Genomic DNA, 17,918 nt, shown 5'->3' with positions numbered 1-17,918 from the left:
AGCGTGTACAAATAAACACTTTCTTCCTAAATATTGGAACCAGAACACGGCAGAGTTGTTTCCTTGATGGAACTGTGTCCATGTTCATTTCCCTTCTCCTTCTCCCACGTCCTTGAACCTGTTCTGAGTCAATTAACCTGACTTGGTACAGGTGTGCAAACCCAAATGTCCTCACTGCCTCCAGCTGGTGCCACTGATGACAAACGCTCAGTAGAAGATCTTGGGATTTTTCCGTCATAGCTGTTTACCGCAACTTAAATATGAATCCTTAAACATGGACTTTTAACTCTTATTATCTGACACACGCAAGGTGTGTGGATGAATAAGATGGCCGCATCCTCTATAGACTGGCTGGGAAGTGACCCGCTGTCAGTGCCAAACCAACAATCCCTGCCAGCTTGTTTGGCGCCTCGCTTCATGCCACTGAGCCGTTTCCTTGATTTGCGCAAGAGATCTCCTGGGACGAGAGAAACTTAAACCAACCCAATGTGTTTACTCCCTTCAAGCTGCACTAATTTAATATCCTTAAACCATCAGTAGCCTCCTTTGGGTGTAATTTATTCTCTCATGAAGACTTCACACCCACACAGCCGCATGAAGTTTCTGCTGGGTGAAGTTATTTGCAGTAAAAATCAGCCCTACTCATTTCTCTCAGTCACTAAATTGTCAAACCGCCGCTGAGCACACTGCACTCGTTTCAAGAGGATGGGGGGAAAAAAAATGTGGCATTAATTTGTCAGAGCTGAAGCAATCACACCTACTGACAGTATAATCCCATTGTACTTCTGTTTTCAGCTCCTCCACAGGTGCAGCAGAAGCTGCCAAAAATCACTTGTTATACCATGTAAGCTCACATTATACACCTGTGACAGAGCTGTGTGTGGCTTGTTGCTGGTTTTCAGGGTGAGACGTTTTGCTGCCCTAGATTATGCTTCGGTAGTCTCTGTACCAACTTGTTAAAAAATAATAATAATTGGCCACCATTCAGCTCAAGTTTACATGAGGAACTTATAATCACGATGCAGCGCAAAAGGAATATTTGTCACGAAGGGACACTCGTTATTCCACTGCTGTATGCACCGAGAAAAAAAATCTGTCCATATCTCAGAAACTCAATTGCTAATGGTTGTATTGATTTAGAAAACAAACCGCTAATAAGCTGTTTGCTTATCACTGTGTTGCTGTAGGCGACAGAACGAGAAGTCTAGTGATACAGAACATGGACTTTATTTAATTTATTTAGATTGCTGCTAATGATTGTCTGGCTTAAAATGAATCTGGGCATGCAATAAATCTTTAGACTGAAATTCCTTATCCACAATTATTCATGGTCGTCGTAGTATATTGTACACTTTTTTTCCCCTTCCCATCTGCTACCAATCTATTCATATAGAGTCTCAGATAAACAAAGGGGGAGATTCATAGAGGGTTTTCTTGTCTCACTTGCACCCAGGTTCTGGGTTTGAATCCATGGGCCGACTGGTGCCTTCCTGTGTGGAGTTTGCATGTTCTCCTTGGCTGCGTTCAGACTGCCAGCCAAAATCCGATTTTTAGCCCATTCAGATTTGAATCGGATCTCGATTTTGAAGTCTGAACAGTGACAGATCACATGAAATCCGATTTTTGCCAAACGGTTGCAAACCACATCCAGAGGTAGTTTCATATCGCATTCGTATCGGATATGGACAGATGCGTCTCAGTCTGAACAGCTCACAACACTCAGATGGGTTTTGACTGTCCGTGACGTCACTTACGCGACGCCAGGCCAGAACCAATGCGCCAGACCGCGTGCCTATTTCCGTTGTGGAGGAGCCACGTTACGGCCACGGACAGTGATATTACAGCTATCACAATGGAGGAGGACTTTGAAAACAATTGCCTTATAAATCTTTACACTGACGTGACGTACATCCATGTGTTGTTTGTTGTTGTTTTGCTTGTCGCTGTCGCAATTATATAACGTCTGACAAATACACGTGCTGAATGACGCTTCCGCTCGTTGCTACAGCAACCTATCAGACCGGTGAAGAATGTGGCCCAGTCTGAACAGAACCATATCCGATTTGGACACTTGCTAAAGGCAGTGTGAACAGTCAGCCCTAAAAATATGAGAAGGATATGAGAAGGAATCAGATTTGAATCAGATCCGTCTGCAGTCTGAACGCAGCCCTTGTGTCTGTGAGGGTTCCCCAGGTACTCCAGCTTCCTCCCACCGTCCAAAGACATGCTGGTTAGGTTCATTGGTGATTCTAAATTGGCCGTAGGTGTGAGTGTGAATGGTTGTCTGTCTCTCTGTGTTAGCCCTGTGATAGACTGGAGACCTGTCCAGGGTGTACCCCGCCTCTCGCCCAATGACAGCTGGGATAGGCTCCAGCCCCCTCTGCGTTACAGAAAATAAATGAATGAATGAAATAGGGCTGTCAGAGGTAATGTAGTGAGTAGACGGTAGCTCTTACCTTAGCTCCAGAAACTAGATCAGATGGTGAAAACTAGGATTTTCTACTCCAGAAATGTACTGGGCGTCCAATGTACTGGTCTCTCCATGAGGCTCTTATCAAGAAAACCATTGTCATCTTTTAAACGGAGCGTTCAGTGTTGTTGTTTATTGTTTTTTCTGTCCAACCTTTGCCTGAGTTGACTACCAGTGGAGGGTTGGTAAACTACAAAAGATCAGACTTGGCTGAAGCTCTATACCGATCCTATCATTTTAAAAATGCCTGGATTGGCCCGATACCAATCAGAACATTCCTGGGTAAAAATAAAAAATGGATCATGTCACCCTCAAGATGCCTTATAATTACTTTTTATTTAATGCCAACATGGAGCAGTTGATGTGACCAAATTACAGCAAAACTAATAACTTTTTAGTCAGGCTCAGCTGTACATTCAGTGCAAATTAGTAAATGTTTAAAGTAAGTCTAGTAAGTGTTTAAACATGGTAAACATTAGTATGTGAGCAGGATGACGTTTAGCTCAAAGCTCTGCTGTGGCTCCAGTGTCACAAAGCAGCCTGTCGTGGCTCCTTTTAAATAAGAAATAAGAAAGCACTTTAACTCCAGATGACCTCCAACAACACCGGAGCTGCGCTTAACTCGAACATACTGTAGCGGACGTGTTTTCTGAAAGTTTATTGAAACCTGGACCGAGCCCACGCCAACACTATAAACAGTCTCCGTCTGTCTCGTATAGTATCCAGCCCTCGCTCGGGAAAACTGTCTTCTTTTTATATATCTTGCGTCTCTTGCACGGTGCATTCGCTGTCATTGGAACATGGAAACACACTCTCTAACTGCAGCTACAGTGTCGGCTAATAGAACGTCATTCAGCATTAAATTGAAAAAGAAGCTATTTATATATTCATCAGGATCAAGGCCTTGTTTAGTAGATTTGAAGAACGGGTCGACAGTTTACAGAGTGCGTTGCCAGTCCTCTCATCACGTTTGAGCCCTGTAACAAAACTGCACACCTCGAGTAAATGTTTGCGCCGAGCGATTCCGTGAATCCTCAGGCGCATCCATAATTGATGATGACATGCTTACGCTGGCATACAGTGGATTTTAGCATGTTACGAGCGTCGGAGGGCAACGTAATGGGTAAACACAATGTAGGGGTAAATTTGACAGCTGACGCCACGACTTACTCATTACGCTTTACACCAGGGATCCTCATCACAACTTAATTTCCACCTCACCAGCTCACAGAGTCATTAACCTGAATGTGATTTACACAATGGAGGAATCTAAATAATGTGTAATTTATTTAGTGTTTCTCTGAAGAGGAAATTGTAAAAAGTAAGGTTGCCGTGTGCCCCCTCTTTCCTTTTCCTTTGTTTTCCCTCTGTGTTTGTCCGTCTGTATATTTCATGATATTAGGTTTCTTCCTCAGTATGGATTATTGTCATGTGCCTCTGTCTCCGCTCCCTTTAGGTGACCGAAACAAGGACGGGCCCTCTCGGATGCAGTAACTATGACAACCTCGACTCTGTCAGCTCCGTTTTGGTTCAGAGCCCTGAAAACAAGATTCATTTGCAAGGTTGGCCATCCATAATTGAACTCCCCCAATTTCTGATGGAATTGTCACAGTGTCTGTTCTTTGGCAAGCTTATAACTGCAGCACGAGAGTGTCAGAACGAATTTAGCTTCAATCACTCTTTCGTTTTTTTTGTTTTTTTTTTTCCCCCTTGCATGCTTGCAGAGTTCTGAAGTGAATCCCGGGCAGTAACGACTCAGAACAAAAGTAGCAGAAATGTGAAGGAAAAATAACTTTAAGTGAATCTCAGCATATTGCATGTGACGCCAAGCATATGTCAAGCATAGCGGATGGAAAAAAAACCTTTGGTGATTTACAGATCTAGCTTACAGCAGCCATCTAAATGCGTTTTCTGCAAAAACCTAAAGTACTTACAGCCTCCACTTCATTCATCCATGTGACATTTCCATGTTTTTTTTTTTTTTGTCCTTGCCCCAGGCCTCCAGGCCATACTGCCAGAGTATCTGAGGGCCAGGTTTGTGCAGGCAGCTCTCAGCTACATCGGCTGTAATGAGGAGGGCCAGTTTGTGTGCCGGGACAATGACTGCTGGTGCCAGTGTGCCGTTGACTATCCACAATGTAATTGCCCCGAGGTGGCTCTGAGGGCAATGGAAGCCAGTTTGCTGCAAATTCGAGATTCCTGGAATGTGGCCAACCAAGACTTTGAAGAGTCAGGTCAGTATTTTCTTCCTCGCACTCATTCAGTGGCGGGGACCCTCCCACTGACAGCAAATTACACCCTATTGTTAAAGAGGAGGTGATGGGCAAAGAAAACAAAGGCAGACGGGCTATGACTGGATGGGCAATTACATCTAATCCATGTAATGGGAATTCATCACTACACGGAGGAGCGATTTTTAGAGCAATTTATTGCAAAATCACACGCGTAATACAAAGACAACTGAGCCATATTAATTGAGCCTAATTCATCTAAGAAATGATGAAAACAAAAAGTTATTCTGTCCCATAAAACTACTTGATTTAATTTGATTAAACCTAGCATCATAAAATTAGTAAACGTGACTATGATGGTCAATGTCATGCCCATAGACTGTATATAAATATGGACTATGCATCCCCACTTCCTTGCATAGGCCAAACCGACACTATTTTCCCAGGGAGACGGGCAGCGCCATCTTGCGACTTCGGACCCGGAGTCTCCGCAGTATGGGCCGGCGTATATTGCGGCTCCATTCTCGACGCCCCGCCCACACTTCCTCCAGACTCACTCGCGTTTTTGTTTAACACCATGCTCTGCTCTACCTCCACCAGTTACAAGGAAGTCTTGGATTATACACTGTACTTGTTTTTTAAACTGTCTTTTACAACTCTCATGGTTCCACGGGACGCAACTGGTAGTCGCCATTATGTCACATCCTGTTTCTATAGCGGCATAATAACTAACTACAACGAAACTTATCCAAACTTGGACCCTTGAACATCCATCAACATTATATTAACTACCTAAAATGACAGAAACCATCCTTGAAAAAAAAATTATTTGACGTGTATTTTAGTGTTTTAGTTCGTCCCATCCGCTAATATGAAGGGGGTGGAGCTTATATGACCTATACTGCAACCAGCCACCAGGGGGAGCTCTACTTGCTTTGGCTTCACTTTTGAGGAGCAGTTCCGCCGTCCATCTTTATACAGTCTATGGCCATCGTGCACAGCAACTCAGAATTCATCCATTATGCCATTTTATTCGTGGTATTGTTAATACAAGTTCACTTCTGCAAATGTTTGTGGGAGAAACATTTTATCTATTGGCCATCATCTTTAATGGGACGCTCGACAATTGAAGGCACTTCATCACATTGATGCAGAACCCCCGTAAATGCAATACTGCCATAAAGCAGCGCTGCCTATTGATTGGCACCATCTCCCTCGGTGGCCTAGCACAGCCAGAGATATGAAAGGGATAGCTGACTCAATAGAAGCCGCATAGCAAAATCTCCAAGACTTGAAAAGTCGGACATCCCACAGTGAAGATTGTCTAAACAGCAAACCCTCTTCCCTCGGCGTTCAAACCAATACCTATTTTTTCTCCCATTTGAGCCTGACTGTGTCGGTCTGTGTGTGTGTGTGTGTGTGTGTGTGTGAAGAGAAATTGTATGGTTCAAATTTCAATGTCCAGAAAATGAAAGGGAAGCATTCGCAGCAATGTGACTGGGTCAACAGTGATTCAGTCAAATGAAGGCTCAGCTAGGAGGAGCGGCGGTCATGCCCCAGAAACAAACTACAGTTGCTGTAATCCGCTCACAGCGTGCGATGCGACCTCTGATAAAACACTTCACAGCTCGGTCGCTGCCATTTTATCAGTTAGCTGATTTGAAAAAATAATAATAATAATAATAAGCACACTGACATTTTCACACAGCTTTAAAACGAGCTCCTGGCGTCGTATAATTTTCTCCGCGGCTCTGCTCCTGTGTTCCCCTATCGCAGCTGAAACTGAGCTGCATCCACAGGCTCCTGGGGCATCTAGCGGCTTCAGTCATTTCCAGCTCTTGCCTTAAGCTGTTTTCTGCGCACCTCGCCGGCTGAGAGTGTTATTACCGGCTACATGCTTCTGCACTAAGGGCAACTTGATTAGCGCACAGTAGGCAATAACTTAAACAGCAAGGTGCCCCGAGACCCGGGCTGCAGCGCTGTAATAAATAAAGAAAAAATAAGTTCCCGTGAAGCCCCTGGAGATCTACTTGTGTAGTTGATCTGATAGAGAACAACTTCCATCGGTTGCAGAGAGATTAATAATAATTAGAGCTCTGATTGTAAAATGAGGTTTCTACAGTCGGTGGATGGCAAACATGATTTGCTTTGACCTCCTGCTAAGCGTAAAAGGCTTTAAATAGCGTATTCTACAGTTGGATCAATATCTCCATTCACTATGAATAATAGCCCCAGTTTATTGGCATAATGTGAAGGAAAAATCCTGAAAGGCACCGACTCTGGTTCAATGCATATCCAGAGATTATTTCAGAGAATATTTCAAACATTTAAACAGTTGGTTAGATTATCCCAGCCTCTAAATCTAAATCTGTGACCTCGTAATTTGGCAGTTTTACAAAAAAAGGACTCCACGTACGGTAATCCTCTCGATGCACGTCATTAGCCTCCCGCCTCCCAGGGTTGCTTTCTAATAATGCCCACACTGTGCCCGCGCTTGTGCTCCACCAAATCCGACAGAGTTTTCTCCTGTTTTTAAAGTCACTCGAGAGGGAAGCGCCGTTACCTGACGAGATAATAACGATGGTTAGAGAGCGGGAGGCGTTGTCGTCTTGGCGATAAAATAGCGGCCCGGTTCATCCGGCACTAGCGTTCCACCTTCCCCGGCATAAACAAGACTATGATTTAAACATTTTGACTGCATTTAATATGCATTTATTTGTATTTTATTTATCTTCCAGGAACCCCACGTACAGTATATTCTACATTTGGGGTCAGGCCAATAATGGGAGTGTAAAATAATTAACAGTAATTAAGCTCAAGCCCTAACCTCACTTATGGCTGCACATAAACTATGCTTTTTATAGTTAACTTAAATGAATTTTATGGGATATCGGTTATTAACATCCAATCACTTTAAAATGAGCAAACATAAATAACTGCACATATCCTAAGACCTGGAGGAAGCCGGGCATAGATAGAAGCACTTTTTTAAAAGCATTTTTTTTTTATGAACCCCACAATTTTTGACATGTGCTCTGGTTATATCCTGCTCACATTTTTATTTTATTTTATTTATTTTTTTTCCCAGCTGTAATTTCCATTTTTATATGATTCTTTAACAGCTAGCTTCACTTCTGTTTGTTTTGCCCTGTCAGATTTGCATACATCCACTGAGACTTTTTATTGCATGTCACGAGGAACGATGTCTCAATAACTCAGACGAATAACGATGATGAAAGCTGCATGTGTATCCGGGCCGCAACATATATCTTATGTACTGCTGTGATTTAACATTTGTTGTTGAAAATGCATTGGTGAGCTCCGCCGTTGACGTCGAGAGGATGCGTTTTTTTGGGTTTGGGCGATGAACTCGTCGTTTAAACTCACTTTATAGCAGGAGACAAATGAATATGTCGAAAGGAAATAATCTACTGAGCATGTGTAATTAAATGAAGAAGACAAAATAAAAATCCGGGAGCTGCAGCGTGTAATTTTTCTTCTCCTCAGGACAATCTCCAATTTTAATAATGTAGGACATGGAAAGCAACCCCCCACTACCCCAACCCCACCAAATATCCTTTTAATATGTTTTATTACAACCTGTTTAATCAACTTATTAATTTTACAGGAACATGTAATACAAATTGCATAATCACAAGGGAAGCCATTGACACTTAATTGGTTTTCTAATCAGATATTTCATTATCAAGATAACGTTAGCAAATTACAAACAGTGCTACGGTCATTTTCTAATCAGTCTTGCACATGCTTCGATTTTCCCTGCAACCAATCATGATTATGGTGACAATATTGTTATTGAATGCCCTGGATATGTAATCTGTTTATTGTGCATTGTGCATTGTGCATGCGGCGAACAGTAGCTGTGAATGGCTGACAGATATTATCCTCTGTGCTTCATGTCCATCCTATTTTCTCCAGACTGGAAGAATAAGCTCCGAAAAAAGCTGTTGGCTGTTCATTAATGAAAGAGAGGAGGGGGGAGAAAAAATAAAAATGGTACCCCATCCCCGTATTTAGCTCTGCCTTTTTCTATTAGCATACGCGTCAAACAATATCACTCCCAGTTTGCCCCACGGCTTGTGAGCCAACGAGGCCTCTGCAAGGAGAGTCTCTCATTTGCTCTGACTGAATTAGCCAAATATAGTTGGAAGGGAATGAGAGGGTTGGTTTTGCCGTGTGCTGGAGAAGAATCAGAAGAACTCCCCTCTCATGTTGCTTGTCTCCCTGCTTTCCAGATGAGTTCCAGAACTTCGTCCGGAGGCTCCCCACCTTCTACGCCCTGAACGCGTCCGCCATCCAGTACTTCTGGAAGACGGAGCCGGCCGTTCACCAGCGCTACAAGCAGCTGGAGCTCGGCGCCCAGCAGCTCCTGAGCAAAGCGCGGCGCATCGTCAGCAAGCTCTTCACCCTCAGCAAGAGGTGTCAAACGCAGCCCAAAATCATTATGCTGAGAGAGAGGTGAGAGGCTGTTAAGTATTCCTGCTGACCTTTTCTGTTGACGCGGATGCGATACTTTGTGCGCGAGTGCCTGTATGGAAAATAAGCAAAAAATTCCACAGCCCACAGTCACATCACGAGCCCTTTCAAGCAAGCCGTGAAAGGCAATGCTCGTTTATTTTCTCCAGCCCGCTCCCGTGTGCAGCACTTTGTTCCCCTGAACTAGGCATTATGCTAATGATACATACAATACATTAGCGCTTTGATATTCAACTGCGGCCCCCGCTGAAGTGAGCTACGGTGTCACACCTGATGACTTCGCTGCACTCCCAGCTTAGGTGTCCTTTAGATTCAGAAAATCAAAGCTATCCACCTGTGAAATTAAAGTTTGCGGTGTTTTAAAGAGACATGCAAAGTTTGGGAGATGTTCCTCCCGGTTAACTGGGCTGTGATTAAATCATACCCACACACACACAAAAAAATTATTTCCTTCTATTTTCTGTCTCAAAAAAAAAGAAAATCTGTCACATAGTCTGCAAGACGAGCTTATGAAAAAGAAATGTGATTATGTCGGTGCAGCTGACGCAGCCAGGTTTATTTTAGGAGTCATTTCAGGTGGGAAACCATCTATTCATCCTCGGCAATATGATTTTTAGCTGGTGCAGGGCTACAGTCGCCCCCGTGTTCACTTCCTGATAAATAAGGGAGTATAATCCGTGTTCATTCTCCAAATCTTATCAGACCAGGCATACGTACATTTGCAATGTTAACCTTGGGAGGTGCTACAAGTTCAGATTCGGAAGTTTTAGCATCAGACACGATAGCCGGCGTCCTGCAGCGCCGGTGCCCCCCTCTTTACCAAAGAGGTTCTGTCATAACGGATGAAACAGGGCGCGGTCGATTTGTAAAATACAGTTGGAGGCGAATGAAAATACGAATGCATGCATCAACCTGAGCTCTCAGCGCGGCGTCCAGCACGGGACAAAGGAGCATTAATGCAACAATAACCTGTCATTTTTCACTTTTTTTCCGTCTCCCAAAGGTCCTTCGTGTGTTTATTTGCCCTGATTTATAATGGCTCACAGCGCAGCGGCCGCGGCCTGTTGCAACATAATTAATCTAACATTACATCACGTGCATGCTACAATGCAGTGTCAGATTTTTAATTAGTGGCACAAATATAGTGCAGCTAAGCACGTTTAGAGCTACAGCCTTAGGAAACGCGCAGCTATGTTTTACGTAGAAAAAATATGCAAAATTATCCTCAAAAGAAATACTGCATCAGGCTTAGTAAATGCTCCCTACTGTGTATAAAAGCTCACAAGCTGCAGTGATGATATAATAAGTGACTTTCCGTGTGTGTGGAGAGGAGTCAATTAACAAGGCGCATCCGAATGTGCAGCACTGTGTGCAGCGACTCCGATACGCTGAGTCGGATTTTTTCCTCAACACTTAAGCCGGACACGAACTGGGGCGAACTTTGGCGGAGGAGCAAACGCAGACGGAGCGGGAGTGATGAAAGCAAATACGGAAAGTGGGTAAAGTGGGTATTTTGGGTCCCGCCGTTATATAACCTGGCGCACCACTCAGACGTTCGGAGCAAAGAGCCTCTGTGGTTCGCAATAAGCTCTCAATTTAAATAGTTCATCATCCTCCACGTTGAAATCTTTTAATTGCGGGGTAGACGTCATCAGCTTTGCTTTTGAAAAGCAAACTGCACAAATACAGTAGGCATTAGGGCATTGCACATTTTGACTTTGGCAAGTTTGATGAAAGGGCTCAATTTTCTTATTAACCCTGAAAATATACAATACATTTCCCACGCCGTCTTTTTTTATTTTGCCTCGTGTGTAATGACCTAGTTCATGGAGGACTTTGTTTGTTTTTTTTTTTTTTTTTCTTTCCAGTTTTTATAAAAGGGAATATTCATGCATCTCCGTAGCCATTATTCATGTACTGAAGCATCTTGGTCTTTGTCGGCTGGAGACAAAGCAAACAGAAAAATATCTTATCCTTTGTAGGCTGCAAATCCATTTTGGAGTTTCTTTTGTAACTTTGTAGCCCAGCTTTTCGGAGATAAGTACCGTATTTTTCTTTTATTTTTTTTTTCGATTTTAGCTGCGCTGCCTGAGAATACAAGAGGTGTCAGACCAGCAGTGCTGGAGCTCCACAAAACAACTGATGTGCCTTTTTTTTTTTTTTTTTTTGTGGTATACCAAGCAAATAAATATGGGTTTTAATGTGAAAAAAAAAAATGTAATGTATCTTCTGTGGAGAGAGAGAGAGGGAGAAAAAAAAGTTTTGGTAGTGAAAATTGAATCTGCAGCAGGAGGAGAAAGTTGGTTCGTGGCATTGATCTGTGTGAAATGAGCTGACAGACAATGAACAGATTGCAGAGTGAACACGCTGCTTCTCTTTGGCCCGCGCTGCACACTGCGTCTCCGCGACAGTTTACATGTCCTGCTGACACAATGCGCTTTATGACGGCGAGACAGCTTCCTCCCTCTCGCTGTGCACAGCCTCCACTCCGGAGGTGAGATACGCACAGCTGACTCTGATGAGAAAGCGGCTAAGACCGCGTGTTAACACATTACATCAACTGTCTCTTCGACAAAAAAAAAAAAGAAAAGTTGCCGGATTGTAAATTTTCGCAAATCGAAAATGTCTTCTGCTCCTTTCTGCTGTCCTCCTTGTCCTCCTCCTCCTCCTCATTGCACCGACTGCACTCGCTGTGATGTTGGAAACTAGGGTGGCTTTCTGGTTCAAAGCACTCGTGAAAAAAACTCATTTGAAATTGACAACTGGTGCCTTCTATAGACTCCGGCTCCCCGTGATAATTGTTTTTTCATGCTTAAGATATGCATTCTCAGTTACTGACAGAGTGAAATGGACCAGAATGAACGGAATATGAATATATATAAATAAATAAATAAATTAAAAAAAAACACCATCTGTCACAGTTATATATTTTATTTCTCCACATCTGAAGGTGTTATGTATTTGTTTACTTGAATGATGTGAAGAAAAAAACGCACATCATAACCAAAGCAGCAAAAATATTAATTTGTGTTAAGTTCCTTAATAATGTACCTGTGAACATAACGGCATTAAATGAAATGCAGCAGTCTCAAGAATAGTCACCATTTGTTGGTGTCTCGCATAAAGTTCCAACTTTATCATCTACATGTTATCACAGTAGACTCTAAACCTGTTCCATTGTTCAAAAAAAAAAAAAACTCCTGCACTGCAGAACCAGTATGTACACCAATCTGGCATAAGATTATGACCACCTTCCTAATATTGTGCAGGTCTCCCTTGTGGTGACACATCAGAGAATGGACATGGGCCTGTGGGTGTCCTGTGGTGTCTGGCAACAGAATGTTGGTAGTTGATCCTCTGTGGATCGTCCCACAGATACTTGATTAGTTTGGGATCTAGTGAACTTGGAGGCCAGGTCAACACCTTGTGCTGTTCTTTATGTTTTTTTTTAGTTGTTCCTAAAGCGTTTTTGTGTGTGTGTCTGTGTCAGGCTGCATCCTGCTGGGGATGGCTGCTGCCATCAAGGAGTGTCATTGCTATGGGGTGGGTGTGCCTGGTCTGGTCTAGGTGGGTGCTACATGTCTAAGTAACATCCACACCAATGAATGCCAGGTCCAAAAGTTTCCCAGCAGAACACTGAATTGTCACAACATGGTCAAGGTTATTCACCTCTCCTGTCAGTGGTCATAATGTTGTGGCTGATCGGTGTATGTAGTAATTTTCTAATTGTTTTGAGTCAAATGTCTGGTAAGGAAAAGTTGGCGCCAAATTCAGCTTCAGGATTTGTTTTTCTGTTGTAACTACACTAAGCCAGACTTTTATTTTGAAATCTTAAAATATGCCTTGACGATCTGCTCTAAACTTTAAAGATTTCCATCTAGCGTGCCTTATTAAAGAAAACATCCCCAGTGCTACACACAAACACCGCGCAGCCCAGCTATTCTTTAGTCAAACAACTGTTTGGATAAATGCTATTTATTTTTTTTCCCCCTTCAATAAAATGTGTTTTGAAACCTAAATTACTTATACATGCAGCATTGTTTACCCTAAATTAATTAGCAGCTGCACACAACAGCAATAACCGAACCGCTAATTCTGCTGACGGCGGACTGGGAAATGTGACAGATGTGGAACAAAAGCGAGTGAGGGGCTGATTGAGGACATTATATTCTTGTCATGAGGTCCATCTGCTTCTTTATTCAGCGACAATATCGGAAATTTGGGTTTAGCGCTGGCGTTTGTCGGAGAATAAATAAAAGATTTTGCTGCCGTTGCTGACAGATCCAGTCAGTCTGTCACAAAGACGAGTTTCATGTCCGATACATATTTAACAGTCTTGTTAAAAACTTAGAATACATCTGGAACACACAAGAAATTAAAGCAATGGGATTTTGTAGCTGTTTTGCATTTGTTTTTAGCCTTTCTCACTTTTTTTTGAAGCAGATGAGACTAAATGAAAAACAATATCTCTAACACAATTAAATATAAATCTAATAAAAGTTATTCTTCTGTTAGCTTATATGGAGACCTTACCATGACCCGATGAACCCAAAATGTCTTTATTTTTCGTGCAGTAAGTTACTATATTTAAAAGTAAGGATTTAGTTTCTCGTCTGACGTTATTCAAGGTTCAGTGAAATGACCGCTGAAGCATCTTCAGCTGCTGTGTGGACTAAACTCGTGCATACGGACAGGATATCATTTCTTGAGGGACTTTCCATCAAATGTTCAGGGATTCCAACGCGTAGCTTTGACGTGGGCCGTGCTTAGCGGGCACGAGTCCGTGGGGAACGCGAAGTGATGCAGAGCTGTGGAGGAGGACTGTTGACCTTCACACTAACTCCCTGCCTCCCCCACAACAGGAAGAAGATGAAGAAGATATCCATGTTATTTTTCTTTTTTTTTTTTAAATCAACATTAAACCATGCATCCAAATCCCATGATATCATTTTGCATGCTTCCACGATGACCCGTGTCTTATATAATGGGAGGGTTTAGTTGGTCTTGTTTAATTCACGTTTAATTTAAAAGATTAATTTAAAATAAATATATATATATAAGTAAAGGGCAACATCCTAGCCCAATGATTACATACATCATAAGTGCAATGTCAGTGTGACCCTGGCAGGACCTTGTATTTAATACGACCTTCTCTAATCCTGCACCTGGCTAAAGAAAAGCAAATAATCACCAATCAGCCACAACATTGTGACCACTGACAGAAGAAGTAAAGAACATTGACCATCTTGTGACAATTCAATGTTCTGCTGGGAAACTTCTGGACCTGGCATTCATTGGTGTGGATGTTACTTAGACATGTAGCACCCACCTAGACCAGACCAGACCAGGCACCCCCACCCCATAGCAATGACACTCCTTGATGGCAGCAGCCATCCCCAGCAGGATGCAGCCTGACACAGACACACACACAAAAACACTTTAGGAACAACTAAAAAAAAAAAAACATGAAGAACAGCACAAGGTGTTGACCTGGCCTCCAAATTCACTAGATCCCAAACTGATCAAGTATCTGTGGGATGATCCACAGAGGCCCCTCCCCTCAAGAGCCCCCCCACTACCAACATTCTGTTGCCAGACACCACGGGACACCCTCAGAAGGCCCATGTCCATTCTCCGATGAGTCACAACTGTTTTGGAGGCACAACCGAGACCTACACAATATTAGGAAGGTGGTCATAATGTTATGCCAGATTGATGTGTATATATATATATTTTTTTTTTTTCTTACATTAGGTAGTTGCTAAAAGTCAGCTAAACAATTCACATTTATTGTTTATAAAAGGTTTGCTTTGTCAGATAACTCAAGTGTCATTCCTCTGTCTTTGTTGCAGGCCCCTGAGCTACTGGTCGAGCTACATCCTCTCCATCATGTACTGCAGTGAAAACAACCACATCGGCTCCTACCTGGAGGAGACGCGGAGCTGCTCCTGCCCCTACGAGCATCCCCCCTGCCAGGGCGTGATCCCCTGCGCCGTGGGAGAGGGCACCTCCTGCGCGTCCTGCTCCTACGAGAACCGCTCCCGCTGCGCCACCTGCAACCAGGGTTACATGCTGAGTCAGGGCGTGTGCCGCAACGAGGTGCCGGACTCCACCGACCACTACATCGGCTTCGAGACCGACCTGCAGGACATGGAGCTGCGCTACCTGCTGCAGAAACGTGACAACCGCATCAGCATCCACGGGATCTTCGTCAGCAACGACGTCAGGCTGAATAATTGGTTCGACCCGTCGTGGAGGAAGAGGATGCTGCTGACGCTGAAAAGTAATAAATACAAGTCAAACCATGTCCACATGCTCCTGGGGATGTCTCTACAGATCTGCCTTACCAAGAACAGCACTCTGGACCCCATGCTGTCTGTCTATATCAATCCATTTGGGGGGAGTCACTCAGAGAGTTGGATCATGCCCATTGACCAGAACAACTACCCTGACTGGGAGAGGACTAAATTAGACCTTCCCTATGACTGCTATAACTGGACTTTGACTTTAGGCAACAAGTGGAAAACCTTTTTTGAGACAGTCCACTTTTACCTTCGGAGCCGGATCCGAGGCCCCTCGAGTAACGGAAATGGAACTGTATACTATGAACCCTTGGAGTACCTGGAACCGGGAAGAAACCTAGGCTACATGAAGATCAACAGCATCCAGGTGTACGGCTACAGTATGCACTTTGACCCGGAGGCGATCCAGGACTTGATCTTACAGCTGGACTACCCATACACTCAGGGATCGCAGGACTCGGCCCTGCTGCAGCTGCTGGAGATCCGGGATCGGGTCAACAGGCTCTCGCCGCCCGGAGCTCAGCCCCTGGACCTCTTCTCCTGTCTGCTGCGGCACCGGCTCAAACTGTCCACCACAGACGTTGCCAGGATCCAGGCAGCGCTGCAGACTTTCAGTGCCAAGCAGCCCAACTCGATGGAATACGAAACAACCAAATTATGTAGCTAATAAGTGGGCGGGCAGCCAGGTGCACAGATGGACGGACGGTTAACGCACACGCCTGACGACGGTTAAGAGCAATTCTGGAGCCGTGCAAAGGGACATTTGGGGGACATTTTCATTGTCGTCACGAATCTCATGTCAGTTTTTTCCTATAAATTTGTACAACATCTTAGAATTAAGGAGGAACCTCACCATATTTGCCTCATGACCTAATGAAAACGATAACTTTGACAGTCAGTAATATAAATTCAGAACTCTGCCATCACCGATATGTTGCCCATGTGCTGACGTTTGTAGATTGCACAAATTTGAACCACTCACATACGTAAACAAAGGCTTTTGCTGATAAAGTATTACTCAAGCAATGTAATCATCTCACAATTCCATTGCAACACCAGCATGTTTTGGGGTTTTGTTCGTTCGTTCGTATTTTCTTCATTATTTCATTTCATTTTTTCTTTTTTTCCAGGTGCAAAAATGAACATGACAACTTGTTTTGATATCACGGCCCTGCCTTTCAGCCTGGGACACGACGGGCACCTCCATTCTTTTTAGCTGTCCTTGTGATAAAAACACTCTTTTTTTTTTTTTTTTTATTTTAAGCTCTACTACACCTTTTTTTATAAGAAACAAATAAATGAAATAAAGTGAATAAATAGATGCTGTATTACTGCGGATTTGCTGAGGAAGGACAAAAAAAAATTAAAAAATGACGTACCATGATCACAGTATATGTTACATGTGCTTTTATTTTTATAATGCTGTCGTTTGTGAATTAAAAGTTACAAAAACACTGTCTATAAAATGTAAAATACAATTTGTTAATACACTAAATAAAATACATTTTTATGTGTGGTCTATAGACAATGTGATGTACTTGTCGTGCATGGTGCGCCTGGTTTCACAGGTGGGTGTAGCTGGTGCAGCAGCACATGAATTCAAAAGCGTTTATTAAGGTTATTATTAACGTCCACGCTTTCACTGCAGTGACGTGTCAAATGCCACGCCGTGAAGCCATCCTGGACCGTGTTCTTTATTTATGAATTGTTGAGGATTTTACGCACGCTGGGATTCCTCGAAGCCGGCTTAATATTGAGCGGCCGCCAATGTTACACATGTAGAAATGTATTAATTGTAATCCATATCCATGATATTTAAGGTGCAACGAATTTAAGAAAATGTACTCCCACGAAATATGGTGTTTCTTACATGTGGCAATGAAGGAAAGAGTTTAGGTGAAAACATGTGGTTTACGACTCAATTGTCACATTTTCACAACAACCAATCCTAAAAAGACACAAAACCACAAAGAGTTCCGGTCGCTGCCAAAAAGCGTCATATTTATCTACTTGAGTTGCTAATGACGGGAATATGTCTTTTTCCATTGTCGTTGCTGGGCCACTTGAACAGAACAGAGGAGTCATTGATGTCGCTGCCAGCCGCTGTCGCCATTTGAAAGCTAACATTTGTGAACTGTGTTTTCATCCAGTGTTGCCAGACGCAGCTGATTGGTTTCCACCCTGAAAGCTGTTGAAAAACCACCAAAACGCAATCAAACAAAAACATTAGGCTGATGCTGTGTTTAGTACTTTTACCACCGACGTTGCTTACGCTAGTGTAGCCTAGCATAAAAAAGCAACGCAGTCAAAGCAAAGAAAACATATGGCGGATCACCGCAACTACTCAGATCTATTGCCATTTAATGACGACATGTAGTCTACCGATACGCTGCAAAAATCTAACAGAGATGTAATAAA

The 17,918-nt window shown here is 43.1% G+C and overlaps 1 protein-coding gene across 1 annotated transcript in view; it reads left to right on the top strand.

The window, feature by feature from the left end:
* brinp3a.1 (bone morphogenetic protein/retinoic acid inducible neural-specific 3a, tandem duplicate 1) overlaps positions 1-16,949 on the top strand; it is a 55,022-nt gene extending 38,073 nt beyond the window's left edge. The window contains exons 5-8 of the mRNA XM_084548756.1: positions 3,927-4,032; positions 4,468-4,704; positions 8,958-9,180; positions 15,051-16,949. Of these exons, the coding sequence (XP_084404882.1) occupies positions 3,927-4,032; positions 4,468-4,704; positions 8,958-9,180; positions 15,051-16,167 (1,683 nt within the window). The 3' untranslated portion in view covers positions 16,168-16,949. The remainder of the gene's footprint in view (positions 1-3,926; positions 4,033-4,467; positions 4,705-8,957; positions 9,181-15,050) is intronic.
* The last annotated feature ends 969 nt before the right edge of the window (positions 16,950-17,918 follow it).

Source organism: Chelon labrosus (genome assembly GCF_963514085.1).
Source record: "Chelon labrosus genome assembly, chromosome: 7".
Taxonomy (NCBI): Eukaryota; Metazoa; Chordata; class Actinopteri; order Mugiliformes; family Mugilidae; genus Chelon; species Chelon labrosus.
The sequence above is the reverse complement of the archived record's forward strand: the minus strand, read 5'-3'. Positions and strand labels throughout refer to the sequence as shown.